Raw genomic sequence first — 18,158 nt, forward strand, 5'->3', positions numbered from 1 at the left:
CCATGTATGAATATGTAATATACTAAATGTTAATGGTAAATGGATTTGCACTTATATAGCACTTTTCTAGTCTTACAGACCACTGAAATAGTGAACAGTCCTACTCTGTGTAACATGACCAGTAGCCTGGCTGTTCACACCAGCGGCGCATTTCCCCACCAGTCAACAAACGATTCTGCTCCTCTGCTTTTTATTAATTACACATAGAGCTGATCTTTATAATAACCTCATGAATATTAATGTAAAGCTTTTTATGTGCTCCTGGATAAAAGCGGGGCAGTGCTTCTTCTGCAACAATGAAGTTAAAAGGACCATCGCCTTGTGTGATAATCTGCTTCTCTCCTGCCTGTGTGTGTGCTTATCTGTCTCGCTCTTTGTTTAGACTCTCAGATTTATTTATTATTAATCGAAGACGTGGAACGCCATTTTGGATCGTTCGACTTTCTTCTATGGAATGCAGCTACGGTTTATCCAAACAGTCACTAAATTTGTCGCTAGGTGATTTTTTATGAAAAACTAGCAACAAACGCACTACGTTGGCAACAGGGCGGGCTGTAAACGCCCTGTAATAGAAGCTGTTTATGCCAAATCATTTTGAAAGAGCAACAGCCAACTGGGAAAATCCAACGCCCTGCCAGCCAACATGTGGTGCGACTTCATGACTCAGTCACATGGCATTCGTGACTGTAAGTTGATCACGCAACTCTATCACTCAGTCAGTCATGGACATTCGCATTTATAGGGCTGGCCCACGCTTTTGCTGTCCAGCCAAAAATCCAGGTCAATGTATGTCAGTGAACCCTCAGGAATATAGTGTTGGTACTTTCAAAGTTGTCTGGCTGCAATAGAGCCTCATGTCCACATATATCTCAACATCAAAAATAATCATTTTGTTTTAACTTACATGTAGGTGGAGGATATAGCTCACTATATTAAAAAGGTCCACACCAGACATATTTTTTCACAGACATAAAAATACACTTCAATTTGTGTCTGATGTTCTTTATCCCCAAAAAGTTTAATTACCTTGTTAAAAATTATTTGGATCGTATATAATGATTCTACCCTACAGAAACATACAGATTATATCAATATGCAAATACATTTCATTTTAAAGGTTTAACTCCACATGACACTTGTGTAAGATATATGATTGGTCAAAAATCAAAAATTCCTGCACATACATACATGTCTTAAACTGAGATTTAAGGTGAGCTCATAGAAACTTTCCCCCTTGAGCAGATAAAAGTCTTGTCAAAACAAGTAACGAGAAAGAAAAATACATTTTTGACTTGAGGCAGGACTTTAAAAAATTCTTGGAAAAAAAATGGTACTGATGGTTAAAATCTGTTTAGTTTCATATCATGTCAAGGGAAGCAACCCAAAATGTCTTTGTAGTCCCAAATGTCCTTCTCTCTGGTGCCTACAAGAATGAATAATATGTTTGCCAGGTTTAGGGAACAGTAATTCGTCTGTGTGGATGAGAGAGAGGGAGATAGAGGAGTAAAGGCTGTAGAAAAGGTGTCCAATTATCCCAAAGAAAGAAAAACACAGTCAGATGATGAGCATCACCCAGCCTGAGGCCAGTAAGACAGATACACGGAGAGAATTTTTTTTTATATCTAATGTCACAGACAACTAGAGGAAAAACTCTGGCACACTAATATAACTTTTACGACCTTATAACCTCTTATGCGTGTGTACCTTCTGTTTGGACTGATTTATAATGTTTGTACAAGTGGGAGTCACATGTTGAGTGTATGATAGCGTTTGTCTATACCATAAAAGTCCAGAGAGATCACACAGTGTCGCATAAACACACAGACAGAGACTGATGGCAATGATGGCTTGTTGTGTAAGAACAATTCAAACAGAAAAAGAGGGATAGACTGCAGGTGGGGGTAACACAGTGTAAAAAATATGAACATGTAATTATTATATAACAGTATTTTATATAATATTTTTCTACAATATAGACCCAGAATAACAATAATTATTTCTCCCTGAATAGGAGATGATATGAAACAAAGTCAGGTATACCTATTTCTTTCAACACAAAACTGATAGATGAAGAACCACGGTGTTGCTCCTGAGACTTTTATGTGTGCACAATCAGGCGTGTTCCTGCATGCAAGTAAACTCACGGGATGGAAGTGCAGTACTTCTGTAGCAGGAAGTTGGACAGCTCTTGAAGGATTGGCTGGCTGTGCAGGGCGACAAACTGTTCCCGACAGACCTGACAGGAGGAGGAAGAGGCAGAGGAGAGTGTTCTCTGAGTTACTCTGGTCTGATCACTTGACTGACAAGCTCCTCAGACTATCCTAGCCTGGTGACCTGCTAAAAGATGGATGGAGGTGGGAAGGGGAAGGATGAAGTGGGGCAGAAAGAGAAGAGACCTAAGACAGTATAACTGTCCTGAGAAAGAAAAGTGTTACTATTTTCTGTACTGGCTGCAGGTTATCAGGATCATTCCTGTGATATAGAAAGGTTTCCCACTAGGACTGCACAATATGCAAAAAAACAAAAAACAAAACATATTGCGATTATTTTGACAGATTTTGTGATTGTGATATAAGTCCCACTTTTAGTAGGAATAGTAAGTGATTTTTGCTGGGGTCTGCACCAAACAAGAACGTCTGAAGAATATGACTTGCAGGCTGAGGCATCTCTGTAGCACCGCAATGCTTCATTTATGATGGTACGCTGTGACACATTTTACCTCTATCAAAAAATTCCACATATTGTGACTTAGATAGTGCACTTGGCCATATTGTTCTGTACAGCCTTATTTTCCATTTGCAAACATTCAAGGATGAGCACTTAATGTGCGATGCCTCAATGTAATGATAGATTATTAAGGACATTTTTGCAGTTTAAGGAACAAAAACTCCTCAAGCTGAAAAGGAACTGGGCAGTTCAGAAAATGGATGGATGAAGGATGAAGGATGCATCAGTTGCCATTAAAATAAGACCCCGCTTCACGTGCTTAGGCGTTGACTAAGATATTTAACACCCCCTCCTCTGCCGCTGTGTTCAATTACCTGTATAATGAGGAAGGCGTATACTCACACATCAAGAGAATATCAGAGAGAATAAATGTAGTGAGAGGGAGCTGCTTCATTGGTTGTAACTCCTTTGAAATTGGGTAAAGACATAAAAATGAAGCTACATCTACAGAAAATTGGGACTTTATGGTAATTTGGTCCATTTTATTCTACACTGTGTCTCAGCCTGGGCCTGTTGACAAGCTAGTTTCAGCAGGCAGGCGCAGACACTCATTTATCCTGCACAACAGGCTCTGGCTGATGCAGCTCCCTGCAGTCAGCAGCCTGTAAATCTATGCAGCAGTGAAGGTATAAAGTTTGTTTTACTGGCTTCACAAAGCGGATCCTTCTTACCTTAACAGAAGCACTAGTAATGCCACACAAATTATTTTTTATCACCAGCATCCACTGGAAAAGTGCTATAACAAGCTCAGAGCACAAACACATGCAATCATTCTTCTGTTCCAAAAATAGACTGAAGAGAAGCCTGGATCAGATGAACAGACTCACGTGTGCAAAGCCACCTTTAGCTTCAATTAATCAGCAAAAAGAGGAGAATACAAAACCCCAGTGATACATGATCAGACAGGATGGAAACAGCCGTGGAAGGATGATAAAGATGAGGAATGGTGAAAGAATCTGGGCAGGTGGAAGTAAAAAAAGGTTGTACTGTAATTTGATACCTTGTTCATGGTGTCCACAGTGAGGGCGTGGGTCCAGAAACAGTCGTGAACTGAGACGAATGTTAGACCAGCACTGGGATTGAAATCAGAGGGAGAAGATTCAAGAAAAAGAGCACAATAACACTGAACATAGGAAGACTTGGGGGGGAAAAAAAGTTGCATTACACAGACAATAATTGCTTAAATCATAGCGGACATTAATTCAAAGACGGTGTGAGTTCCCTCATGAATTATCGCACCTGTCCAGAGGCTGATTTTGTGAAACACCTATCTGAGTTGATAATTACATTTTAGATGAGAGGGTACTTTCTCAAAGCCATTTGAGGTCACGCATACATGGAGTCAATCTCAGAGGCATATTACAAACCGTCTTTAGAAAAATGACTCTGGACAGGCAAAAGGAGACACAAGGAGAATATCTCTGTTTTATCTGAAGTGTTCAAAATATTCATGTAATAAACACAGGAGGTCAAATGATACCCATAGCAGTGGAGAGCAGTCAGCATCATGTGTGTGGAGTCCAGAGAGTGGATGAAGTTTGGCGGGAAGGCGTTCTTCTGTTTAACTGTGTCTGGCTTCCTGTGAAAGGAACAGAAAACCGTGCAAAGACATTCAAAAGCAGTTTTGGATTTCTGTAACGGTTCCTTGAAAGTCATACAAGCAGAAAAACGATCATCTGCAGATTATGTCGGATGCCAGTGATTGCAAGGGTTGGTGATACAAGCAATCTTTTTTTATCAATTCAAATTAAAACATGTTGTGGAATATAAGGAAAAATAAAGAAAGCGTCCATGATAAAAGAAAACAAACTTCAGACCATACTGCCCAGTCCTTTAATTTTTCCTCTGTGGGTCAGACGCTAATGGGAAGTCTCTCCAACAGACCGCGGTTTTTTAATGTGGACTTTTTAATATAACCACAAATTAAATGTAAATACACCAGCAGGAAAGTCACTGGCGTAATAACAATATTATTCAAGCCTGCATCATGAATATTATTAGTCACACCTGTATTTTCCCTGTGACGACTCAGAATGTCCGCTGTACAGGCCTGTCTGTGTGCATGGATTTCAACATCAATATTTATTTTCCACTATGTGACCCCGGTGGGACTCACCATCTTCTGAACAATAGTCAATATGAGACTATGCAAATGTAGACGTGATATAAGAAATATTACAAAGTAATATAAATGCAGTGTTGCTGCTACAGAAGATGGAGCTGGCAGTAAAAAAAAAACATCCTGCCAATCTGCATCCCCATGTTCTCATTACCCCGAGCCTGTGCCATTCAAATCCTCTGGGCTGCCACAGACCAGAACGCTCTTCTAATGGAAATGCAGACAGAGCGGAGAGAGCTTGGGCCAAACCCAAAGGTAAAGCACACACACACCATGCCTGTCCGTCTGTCTTGTTTTGCTTCTGTCCGTTTTGCTCTTGGCTTGGAAAAGTTTGATTTTTATCACGGTGCTTTTAGTACTGCGGTTCTGGGCTTGAGCTGAACAAAAACAAGATTCCTGGAAATCAGCTAGTGATGCTTAGAACAAGACTGCCTTTCTCTTTTTCCTTTTCCTTTGTCTCACACCTCCACTCATACACAAATCAAACATGTCACCTTGAAATCCCATAGGTCTGCCAGGTTGGAAAGGTGCATAGTCAGTACTCAGTCAGTCAGTAAGGGTTAGCAACCACAGCATAGAGCTAGGCATTTAATATTTTTTTCCGCAGCATTTTAGAGGCCTGGATGATCAGCATGAGAGGGACAGAGGAAAAAGCAAGAAAAACGAGGGCTTGATTAGATTAAATGAAGGCTGTCAGCACTTCATCTGTACCTATATTTACATACTTTAATACTGGACAAGCTTTTTTGGGATCGTAAATTACAGCAAATGTAATTGTTAGTGCTCTGTGTGTGTGTGTGTGTGTGTGTGTGTGTGTGTGTGTGTGTGTGTGTGTGTATAAGGAAAAGCAGAAGAAAATCAGCCGTGCCAATTGTGTCAAGTTTAGCTCAGAATGTCAGCCTGCCTGATACTTTCTCTCTGACAGCAAATTTCAAGTTTCAGACAAGACGGCCTTTCTAAGTGTCACTCTGCCCTCTCTCTCCCCCCTCTCGACTCCTTCTGCATTGCTGGAGTTTCAGTATTCACACTGCTGCATCTGTGGTATATACTGTAGATGTCTGACTGAGGAGGATGGCTGTCAGTCTTTGTCATCTCTGTCTCGAGTGCTCTTACTCCCTCAACTCTCTGTTGCTGACTCTCATTCTGCCTCTTTTTGTCGTCTGCTCACCTCTATCACCCGTCCTCTGTCTGCTCTTTTAAAGCTATCTAAACATTTTTCTCTCTTGCCTCACCAACAAATGACACAAATGCTTAAATTCAGCTGGAAATCATGGTCTTCTTTCTCCTAAAAGATTAGAGATACTGAAGGAAGGTGGAAAAGGATTTACATACACTGGTGAGCAGGTGTAAATCAACTGCATATTTAGCTCTATAAGCCAATCAGAGGTTGGAATCCTACTTAAGCTACGCAAATACATAATTATATAAATATCTGACACCCCCTGAAGCAGTTTAAACTACTTAATTGAAATATTTTCCATTACCAAAAGTCAACTTCAACTGAAATTGGAAGTGTAAAACTATGCTTTCAAACTTTCTAAACCCACGGATGTCATTTCTTAATGTCAGACAAATGCAAAGTTACACACGAGCGAGAAGACAATTTGTGAAAATATCCACTGCTGACAGCACTTTTGTGCAGCTGAAGTTCCTGTGATTGTAAGCTAATTACCTCAAAAGAGAGATCTACTTTCTACTTTAATTCATCTCTAAAAGATTAAAAAGTGGTCTGAAATTACATTTTGAAAAATAAATTCAATGACGAAATAAAAGACCTGCTGTAAGCTCATTTTCTCTCACCAGTTACCCTCTGTCCCGGTTGTAGGTCACTAAAATCAGACTAACTGGTGACATTTCAGAACAAAATGTCAGTGTGTGCCATGAGAGAATAAAGTGGTAACATTACATCTGCTATGGATCAGTGTTTGTATGAGAGTGGAGAAACAGGCGGAAACAGCTGTTAACTACAGGAGGACTTACTCTTTAGTGTCATGGTTGATCTGGACATTGATGAGTTGCATGGTACTCTTCAGCTGGAGAGACAAAACGAAGACAAAGAAAAGAGACGGTTAATAATTCCACTTCCATCAGGCTGATGATGGCAGTAACTTGAGGTCCAGACATAACTACTAACTCTAATCTGTGAAAATATAAAGATAAAATTATGTTTAACATGTCAATTTTTATATACATAATATATCTTACCTAAGTTTTGAAACAAAAAATATCAGGGCATCTAACTAATTCAACTTCATTATAGATTAATCTGACAATTGTTTTCTTGACACACTGATTATTTGTTTGGTCTTTAAAATATCAGAAATAAGAGAAAATGTTCATCACAAGTTTCTAAAGCCCAAGCGTATATCTTCTATTGGCCACTTCAGTCTAAACCCCTGAAATATTCTGTTTACTATCACATACAACAAAATGAGTGGAAAATTCTCGCACTGGAGAAGCTGGAACTCAGGACTCACAAAATAATTGTCGATTAATTTTCTGTTGATTGATTATTTGATGAATTGACTGATCGTTTCAGCTGTACAAAATATAAATGCGATAAAGTCATATGGATATTGTCCTAGTGTGGAAAATTTTTTGTTCAAACAAAAATGAGACATCAAAATATCCAATTTTAAGACACATAGTATAACACAATGGGCTAAACATGAGATTCAAATCTATTAACACTGGATACAGAAAAAAAAAAAAAAAATCAGCATATTCGAAGTTGTTGGTGTTTTAATCATTTCATTTCCACACAGCAGAAAATGTGACTTGCCCAGCTATTATGGTTCTTTACTTGAGATGCACTTGACATTCTGCAGATTACAAAATCAACTCTACAAAACCACAGCTGACATGAATCACTTCACCTGATGCACATTGCCAAAACTGTGATCGGACAAAAGTTGAAACCATTTTTATTTCAAGCCTCAGTTGTGACTTAGAATTGTTCATGGTGGATTCTCAGCCTACCTGACCAGAATCCAGGGTGAAAGGAAACTAATTTAAAATCAAACCATGGTTGATAACACACAGAATTATATCCATCCATCCATGTTACATTCCCCAGCTGCTTATTTAGGTCAATGGCCACAGGGAGCCAGGAGGCACTGAAACTCATCGCAGGATACTTGAACCCTAAAAGCTGTGACTGTGGTTCAAAGGTTCATTGCTACTTTAACTAAATTAAGTAGTTGCAGTTGTCTCTGTAGTGGCCATTTTTAGTGGATTAAAATAGATACAGTATTTTAAATTGGGATTAATAGTTATTTTACCAAATGTCATTAAAGCATTTCTTGGACAAGTCCAAGGTTGAGCTGTTTTATTCATAGTTATTTTACAGCATCCCATGAAGGCATATTTTTAGCATTGCTAGTCCCAGCGGGTCTTGGCTCAAAACAGATTATAGTGAGCTGCACTGTGCTGCTTTTGGGAGTCAGTTATAGCACTGTGAATTGTTCTAGGGTAAGCAGTCTGCTGTGTAAGGGAAGCTTTTAGGTCAGTGAGAAGCGTGTGAGCGCTTCACAGTGACCTTGTCACGTCTGGGACAACATGATCACTTGACTGGTTTTTGTAAAGATTCCACGAAATGGGGATTTTATTTCCTCGTCACTTGTCACCGTTGCCTGGAAACCAGTGTATCTTTAATGGTGACTTCATCCTGCACAAGTAAGTGTAAACAAAACCCCAACCAATGAGGCCATCACAGTGTTTTTTTTAAACAAACTCCACTTCTCCTTCTGTTTCTGCTTAACTGATGGTCATTGGTTTATGTCCCACCCTGACATCTTGTTTTAAAAGGAATTACATCTCATTAAGGAAGTAAAGATACTATTTCATGAGGCCACCTTTTCTCACCTTACACGCACACACTCAAGACATCTCTACATAGGCATCTGTATGCAACCACACACACACATGCATTCACACATGGACAGGGCAGGAGGTAGGGTTAGATCATGGTGATGCACTTTCACCAAGAGCTGGAATGGAGAGGCCGGGGAAAGTTATTATTCAAGTACTGAGAGTATGCCACAAAATTACAGCTTATTAAAAGTAGGTGGTAATCAATCATAGTGATTCATAATTCTATTGGATTTAATTAATTGAAGAAAAAAGCAAAAAAGGGAGGTGAGCAAAGAGCACACTTGAACACAAAACATTACCTGATCAATTACATAGTTTCAGTTATTTCTTAAGATAACGACTTCTAGAGTAACTTCTTTAGACCCATTAATCCCAGTGATCAGCCATCAGTGGAAGCCGTTGAATTAGGTATTGGGCAAATACTGCCATTAGATCTCTGCTGTTTTCTTCATTCCATCTTTTTTTTTTCTTTTTTTTTGTACACTTTCTCTAAGACCAACACCCAAGCCATTACTGACAGTTGTTCTTAATGGAGAGAAGCCTTAGCACCCTAATCTCCTTGAGGGGTCCGTCCACTCGGCCATGCCAAGGCATCTGCGGCAGGGCATTCTTTCCCTGACCCTTGGAACCATGCCTGGGTGGGAACGACAGGCTACTATCAGGAAAGAGATATGACTGGCAGCAGGCAGCCAACTCCTTGTAAAGTGAGTACATTGCATTAGTGTTTACTTTGCATTCATCTTACACTAATGTATCTAGTAAGTGTCAATAAGTCTGCTTTGCCTGAATACACTTTCTGTTTTCACTGATGGAAAGCAGCTTTGGCACAGAAATGTTTTGCCAATGAAATTATATTCAGTGCTTCAAACACTTATCTATCTGTACTACAAAATAATGAAAACTGCTTTTATTGTAAAAAGCCATTAGACATCATTACCATTAGATACTATTCAGAATAAAATTTATCCAAAATCATATGAATGAATAGAAAATGTGTTTGTTTTTTTTTTTCAAATTAATAATGAGCTCACATGAGGACAAATTTGCATTCTGCTGCTTGTTTTTAGGTCAAATACATGAAATTGCATCACAAACAGAAAAATAAAGGAGCAAATTGATTCATATTATGCAGCATGGTAAGAGTTAAGCTTTTAAGTGTGGGTTTTACATGTCCTGTGTTTGGCGTGGGATAGATGGAAAGATCTGCTGACGGTAGATAAACTCATATCAGTTGTTAGTTGGCTTTATACTGCCACATAATGAAAACATTTGTGAATTTGTTGGTGGATGGGGTCTTTGAATTCAACTCGTTTATCGTCCATAATACAAATAACTAACGAACAGGAGCACAGGAGACCACTGCCATTCTGACACTTTTGAATAACCATGTGTTTGGTATATCTCCTTTATTTGATCATTCTTGCTTCTCTGTTGGTTGAACAGTGAGAACACAGAGTGTTTGAAGTGCACATCCCTCCAGAATTACAACGTTTCCCCATTCCGCTTCATTCTGAGTCTGTAATGACCTCCTGGAAAGCTGGAAAACAAACATTTAATGTGGGAGGCTCTCTTGATCACTTTCAAAGGGAAGTGCCATTTCACTGATTCTGGCTATTGATTTCAGTAAAGTCTGCATCAACAAAAACAAAGAGAAACTGAAGCTCAAATCTGCAGCATCAAGACCTCAATTTATAACATTAGGTGACACGTCTTGAAATTGGTCCACTGATATATTGACAGTGTCTGTGTGCTCAGTGAACCTTTGTTTGCGATTTTACATCCAGATGAGCTTAAACTGAATGCAAGGCTTACAGCTGTGAATTAATGACTCTCCCAGTAAAACCACTATGGGTGTCTTAATAGTTCTTCCATTATTCAGAGCCTGTGGGGCAGCACCACAAAGACTCTCTGTATGATCTTACCACTTCAATCTCTCTCTACTGTTTTTTTTAAGGAGGGACTTTTTCAAATCAAACAAGTCTAACAATCTACAGCCATGCTAGCAGCTTTGTAATGCTGTACTGTACTCTGTATTGCAGTGGTTTAAGCTGAATGTTAACATCATCATGCTAACATGCTCACAATGAAAATGTATCATGTTTGTCATCTTAATGTAGCATGTTTGCATGCTAACATTTAGTTTGATTACACTGAGCACAAAGCACTGCTAAGGCTGATGGGAATGCCACCGGTTTTGCGGGTATTTGGTTATAAACCAAAGGGCTGGAAAAAGAGAAATTTTGACCTGGTGATGGAGATAGAAGAAAAGTTAAAGGCTCATCCAGGTTATTATCATTATCCTCTGAGGAACGCAGAATATCTACTTCACGGCTATCCAACATTTGTTAGATATTTCACTCAAAACTACAAATGTCAACCTCATGCTAGAGCTAGATGGAAAGTTAAGGGATCACCAAAGTTATCTATCTTGAATGGAACATGAATATCTGTACCAAAATTCATGGTAAGTTGCTGAGTCATTTCACTCAAAGCCAAAATGTCAGGCTCATGACAGCACAACAGCAAAAGTCAGGAGGTCGACAAATTCATTAGGATACATTGTCTGGAAACCACAAATCCATCCAGCAGATACTGAAATATTTCTGTCCAACCAAGCAACAAACCAACCTTGCCATCCCAAGATGTAACTGGGATGTAAATTTTTTTTTATTAATATAAACATATACTTTTCTCAGTTGCATTAAGACAATGTTACAGATGACATTTTTGCAACATCGTATCTTCTACTTTACATTTATTGTGGAAAAAGAAACACGTGCTTTATTAATGTTATGGTTGCATAAATGTATACTGTACTTCTCCGTAACTGATTATTCTGTACGACAGACCTGATGTAAAATTAAACCAATGATATTATTAGCTACAATTTCAAAAGAAGGCATGGATATAAAGAGATTAAAGTGACAGGTGTTTACATGGATGGAAGTGCATTAACGCTAGCTTCAGGGACCAACAGGCTACTTTGTTTGGTGGTTCTATTTGCTTTGATTGCTTGAAGGTTGCTGTGTGATGAATGACAGAATCACGAAATTATCAAGAAATGGTTTTAAAATAGAAGCATAGTGCGGTGAAACCCCATTACGTTTATGCCATGGCTGATATCTCATCCATCATTGCTCTAGGGGGGGTTAGCCCTTGTGGGGGGGGTAGGGGTAGGGTGGTCTGTCCATCATTCCCCTAACATCACATCTCAGTGTCCTAACGTTTCGGTACGATGGATGGAATGGAGAGAATGTGATGCAAAAAAGGGTGAAAGAAATGGAGGTTACACCTTTGATGTGAGTAATGGACTGTCACGTTGTAAATTAGGTCACTACCGTACACTGTGGTCCTGTTCATTATACTGAGTACATGCATGATCTGTGTACAAGTTCTGACTCAAACCCTGAGGCTGTGATGAATGAGACCTTGGCTAACCCTCCTGTGTGTCTGTAGGGAATAGGCTACTGTAGTCTAAATCACCTGAGAGTTGCAGTACAGATGTTCATGGATACAACAGCCATCAGAAACCGCATATAAGCCATGCTGCCAAGAGGGGAATCCCCATTCATCATACAGTGGTTAATATCACGTCTCATCTACGAAAGAGGAAGCAGTTCTGTGCTACACCTCATACACCTCTTTTCTCTGCTGTTCCAGGTCACTTGGTCCTCTACATCGCCTTTTCACCCTGAAGACAGATGAAGACTGCTGCAGACTCACAGTCGCAAACACTCCCGAGTCTTGCCACACTTCCACTGACCTTTTCCAGACTTCTTTCTACCAAACTTTCTTTGACTACCTCTTGGGGATGTCCTTGAAATTCAAACTGCATTCATTATTTCACCCCAAAATGCCACAAGATTCTGCAAGATCAACGAAACATCATGCTACCCCTGGGAACGACTCACTTCTTTATCAAGGCAAAAGGAAGCATGGAGGGCATCATGCCGACATTTAGAAATACGTAGTTCTGCAGAATCTGAATTAAAAGCATTTTCATTGTGCAGAATTATTGTACAGGCCCTGTGATTTTCTCCAAGTCTGCTGTAATCCTGCTTCTATACAAAGGGGAAAAAAAGACAGATGGACAGACGGACGGACGGACGGACTGACGGACAATGTCATTTGTAAAGAAAGTCAGCAACATGACACTGGAAATAAAAAGTCTTTCAAATTCTGACATGGGTTTGTCATTAGTAACATGAATGGATTACTGATCTGGCCTTGTGGGGCACAGGCCCAGGGGTGCATGGTGGCAAAATGACCCGAAAGAGACTATTATAAAAAAAAAAAACTATTAAGAAATGCTCAAAGATCATAAAGAGATGCAAAATAACTGCAAAGAAACACAAAGTGAACACGTGTTGTGTCATTCAGTCTGGATGTCTTGTTCCGATTTTGGAGGGGTGTTTGTACCCAGGAGCCAGTTTTTTCATAATCCTTCCATGATTAATAGGGTTTTCAATAAACTAATATTTAAAAGGTATTAACTCTTGGGGCTTGTAACACATTAGATTTAACTATTCATTAATGTTGGTAAGTGCCCTATTTTTGTACTGCTACAGGCCACAAACAATTACTGTATGTACTGTTTTGTACTTAACTAATAAGACATTATGCCCAGTGCATCAATGTCCAGGGAAATTACCGCCAACACCAAAGATCACAAGCTTTTAGTAACACTATAAACCCACAAATCCAGTGAAATCCAGCCAATCCAGCTGAAGACTCCCTAGTGTCACCATCCGCTGAGAGTGAGATTTCACTGTAACCTTGCCTGGGAGGGTTATGAATGAAAATTAACAGGGAATCTGAGACAGAGTGACCTCTGATCCGATTAGTATCTCCAAATCCTGTTAGGCATCCTCCCTCAAGTATGTTCATGCTCCATTCAGATTCTCAATCTTACTCTTAATGTCCTCACCTCCAATCAGCTGTGGAAAATACTCTATGTCACAGGTCAGCATGTGTACTAATCTGTGAATGCACATTGGAAAGAACCAGAAAACAAAAACCCAAAGATCCACTCATGCAAAAACACTCCTGTCTCATTATGCAATGCTACTGTAGCTACTTTCTCTCCCCTTCTTGGTTTTCTTACTGCGCATCACGCTTCATCTTCCCACTCTATCTAGAGTCTAATTACTAACGACCCTCACAAACACTGTGGCCTTGGATTTAAGAGGCAGAGAGGAGACTGGGAGATTGAATTTAATCCAGCTACGCAGGGAAAAGGTGACCTTTCTGCAAGTTAGTTTCATTTTTGTTGGTTAGTGATGCAACTGGATTAGAGAATTATTGTAGGGGATGAAGAGAGTTATCTGTGAAATGTAAGCTAAAACCTCATTCACTCACGAAGTCATCTCTTCATTCATTGATTCATTTATTCAGCTTTGGGCCTGGAAAAATGCACAGGCTAATCATCTACCTTGTCTCTGCAGGACATTAAAAGAAGCAGATCAAATCATAGGAACGTAACCTACTACATCTAGAGAGAGAGATACACTCACAGGGGACCCACCATCTGTCACCCTCGCTCTCTTGCACCTGCTTAGGAGGTGTCACACCCCCTCTAAGCTAACCTTCTGCTTGATGTCATACTAAAAGAGCAGGCGGCATGCTGGGCCAGCCTATGAGCTAGCTGTCTGCCTGTGCTTGGCATATGCTATATGTCTGTCTCCTCCTTTAACTTAGTTAATGAGCTTAAGGATATTGGAGGCCGGAATGGGTTTTATATAATAACACACAAACATACACACATACATTTACAGGCTTTTTCTTTCCATGTATACACACACACACACACACACACACACACACACACACACACACACACACACACATCATCACAAAGGCATGTTATCTGCAGACGTGTGGCACACAGACATGTTATCTCTAAGACGTGCTACTGTCAGGATCTCCATAGTGACGAACAAATCTAGCGATGTTGTTCAGCTCCATTTAAGTTGGGCCACTCACAGCAATCACAATTCACCATCAGTGCTGCACTCCTACATCAAACCTATCTAGACTTGGAAAGCCCCACTGGGACATTCTACCCACAAAGCATCCAGTACTTAAGGCTTCATGATAATTTGGGTGTCCTGTGTGTGAGAAGACTGACACAGTAATTATTTTAACGGGCTGGATTTTCTGTGCAGCAGAAAGAAGAAGAAAGAAATAAGACTGAGGTAGGAAAAATGAGGGGAGAGCATAGAAGAGAAAATAAGAAGTGAATAATTTGGCTAAAAATAGTTAGTGGCAAAAACAAAGGACACTCTAAATGCAAACCAAGACTACATTATATCTCACATGCTCACTTTTTACTTTTAGATATTAGTCTGGATCTGGATCTATCACGGTGCTACAGCTATAAAAGTCATAATTTTTCCAAGTTAGAGATCCTGAACTGTTTTTGAAGACTTGGACAGCCTAATGAGTGGCAACTGCATCCAGTCACGTTTATCAGCTGAAAAATAGCTGATCAGAATAACTTTGTCTCAGCATGTTGGCAGTGCCCCCTATAAGCAAAAGCTTATTGAGCTATGTGGGCTGGCTGTGTGAGGACAACACCTTGTTCTCACTGGATAAAAACACTGAAATTGAACAAGATTTATAGCTTGTTATAAGCTGACAACTATTAGGAAAGCAGCTGTTCTTAGTACTCCTGTAATTGCGTGTAAATACTCATTCAGCTCATACGGTATGTGTGCACTAGCCTGCTGCATTCCCACAGCTAACCAGCCAACCTGATTTATTATCAGCTTAATCAGAAATTCCATCAAAGTCCAATGAAATATAATGAGTGGAAATTACACAGTGAAATGATGATTATAGTGAAAGTGAAATCACTGCACAACCTCATGGAAATGATGGGTCCAATCCAACACTTTATATAACAGCACTGGGCTAATACACACAGGGATTTCTATTATTGGTCAGTATGTCAAGAGAAAGATTAATGAGTATTGTTTATATTGTATTGTATTCATGTGAGTCAAGAAGTCGACACACTGCTATGAAAAGGTCAGTAGTGGGAGTATTGAGAATGTTGTAAATGTTGACACAAAGAGAAGAAGATGAGAACAAACAGGTGAAGATGCAAGAGGAGGACATCAGAAAGGTCAGCTAGATAAATGTGGACAGGTCCATCATACAGTGTGGGAAACTATGTTGACCGTACAAAGAAAGGGGGTGGTGCATCAGGATCACATGTAGGTTCTGCCAGTACTGACATTTGGCCTTTTTCCACTGCATGGTACCAGCTCAACTCAACCCTTTTTGTTTCCCATTGGACAAAAGTTTTAGATGGTACCTGGCACCTTGTACTTTTTTGGTACGAGGTGACATGAAAACACTGCAGGTTACCGATTGGTCAGAGAAAATCATCACTACTGCATCAACATTGTGCAAGATGGGACATTCTGAGGAAACCTATCATTCTGAAGCAGCCAAGTGACTGCACACCGCTCACTGTAGCCTCTTACATGTCTGTTAGTTACTGTACAATACTTTTAGTGGCAACTTGTGAAAGCATGAAGAGGTGCAGAGGTTTCTCTGATTGGTATCTTTTCTATATTTCCCATTGTTCATGTGTGTGTTGTGTTGGAGATGACCTCATGTTCACTTAGTGCATCATCGCTATACTATAACAATGCCATATTTAGGGGGTACTATCTGCAGTGGAAAAAGAAGTACCTGGTACCAAAAGCAAGAAGAGTGGAGTAGCGCAGAGTGGAGTTGAGTCGGTGTAATAACGCTAATTAATTCTAACATCAACTGTACTAGTTAAAATACAGAAATAGCACCAATACTCCAGCTTCAAGAAAAGAAACCATCTGATTCATCCTACACACACAGACAGTGTCACTTTAGAAAGACTGGTACAGAACCCCACACATGCCTTAGGACCAAACTTACCACTTGGTGGCGTGTGCGATGGTAGGGCTGAATGATGGGTAAACCCAGGGGTGTCACCCACTCCACAGTGTGGCCAGACTTGGAGATGAGCCTGGCGCTCTCTGTCAGCCAATCCTGCAACAGATGGATGTCAGCGGAGGTAAAGTGAGGGCACGCACTGGATCGAGGAGCATACTCAGAAAAATATCCAAAGCATTTCACCACCACGAGTGTGAATACCTGCTTATTTGTTGTGTTTATAAGTATGAATGAGTGTGTTTATGTGGACATCAGAGCAATCAAGTTCCACTCAGTGAGTTCAAATCAGACGGCTGGCTGATGAAGTCTTTAGTTTCTGTTGGCTCAAGGACTTAATAAATCAGGCTATGGATATGGAGCAATTGTAACAAAACAATCCCCTCCACAGTATCAATAGATACATTTGAGTCTGATGCTCTTCTTCAAGGAACTAGCAAACAATTGTTGCAAACTAGGGAGTTGTTGCTTATTCCAAAAATTGCAAGAGCAACAGTGCTGTTTGGCACAGTTTCTCTCCAAGAATGGAAGCCATATTAATGTCCCACAAGTGCCTCCTCACACACACACACACACACACACACACTGAGCTGTAGGAAAGATAAATAAATCCTAGCAACTCGTGGTGGCAGTCAGGCCCAAAGCTGCTCCATTCATCATCACCTGCCTCTGTATATCCCCGGCACAATGAAAAGAAGATAGCATGAAAGCAAAGAAACAGGAGTGAGAGATTAACCAGAGAGATTGCCAGAGAGATTGACTGATCAATCAATAGATTGATAAGAGGCAGACAGAGAGGAAGAGTAACGAGTGGACAGAGATTTAAAGGGAATTAATAGCAGTGTTGACAGATTAAATGGGAAATGTGCAGAGAATATAGGAGAGGAGGTCAGGGATGATCAGCTACCTCTCTCTCATTCATACCTCAACTCACCCCTGTGAAATGCAAGAGGATGTGACCTATTTAAAAGAAGCAGGTGAATACACACAAACACACACTCGCACAGAAACATTAGGTCGCCACTGAGGTATGATGGGAAGGGGATTATTCATCTCAGACTGGGTCGTCCCCACACATTCCCCAAAGGACACACATGCCAGCAGTGGGCGGTGTTTCTATTAATTCGTCAGACTCCTCTCTGCCCGTGGAGGTAATGTCGAGTCTCCGACCAGGTGCATGTTCTACATCTATAAATGGAGTCTATGGGAGGAATGGGTGCAATTGATAGGATAAGAGTGAGGTAAAGTAGTCATTAATAACAATAAAATAACATCCTATATGCAGTAGTAGGTCAGTAGTCAGAAATGGGAGTAACACTTTAGTCTAGGGGTCTGTAATTACATAATAATAATTTCCCAGGTTTCCTCAAAAGAAAAATGAAATGAGGTATTAATTAAACTAAAGTATAAAGTTCTGGTATTTCAGTAATTTTAGTTAAAGTGTAGTTGGTTGCTTTGAGTTTGATTTCAAGGCAAATTTCTTTGGATAATCAGATCAATG

General features: G+C 40.0%; 1 protein-coding gene across 1 annotated transcript in view; it reads right to left on the bottom strand.

Annotated features, from left to right (window-relative positions):
• polrmt (RNA polymerase mitochondrial) overlaps positions 1-18,158 on the bottom strand; it is a 46,275-nt gene that overhangs the window by 4,135 nt on the left and 23,982 nt on the right. The window contains exons 15-19 of the mRNA XM_022759658.1: positions 16,643-16,756; positions 6,827-6,879; positions 4,208-4,306; positions 3,728-3,800; positions 2,145-2,236 (exon numbers count right to left, since the gene is read on the bottom strand). Coding sequence (XP_022615379.1) covers positions 2,145-2,236; positions 3,728-3,800; positions 4,208-4,306; positions 6,827-6,879; positions 16,643-16,756 — 431 coding nt within the window. The remainder of the gene's footprint in view (positions 1-2,144; positions 2,237-3,727; positions 3,801-4,207; positions 4,307-6,826; positions 6,880-16,642; positions 16,757-18,158) is intronic.

Source organism: Seriola dumerili, unplaced genomic scaffold, assembly GCF_002260705.1.
Source record: "Seriola dumerili isolate Sdu_G_001 unplaced genomic scaffold, Sdu_1.0 BDQW01000322.1, whole genome shotgun sequence".
In the NCBI taxonomy this organism is placed as follows: Eukaryota; Metazoa; Chordata; class Actinopteri; order Carangiformes; family Carangidae; genus Seriola; species Seriola dumerili.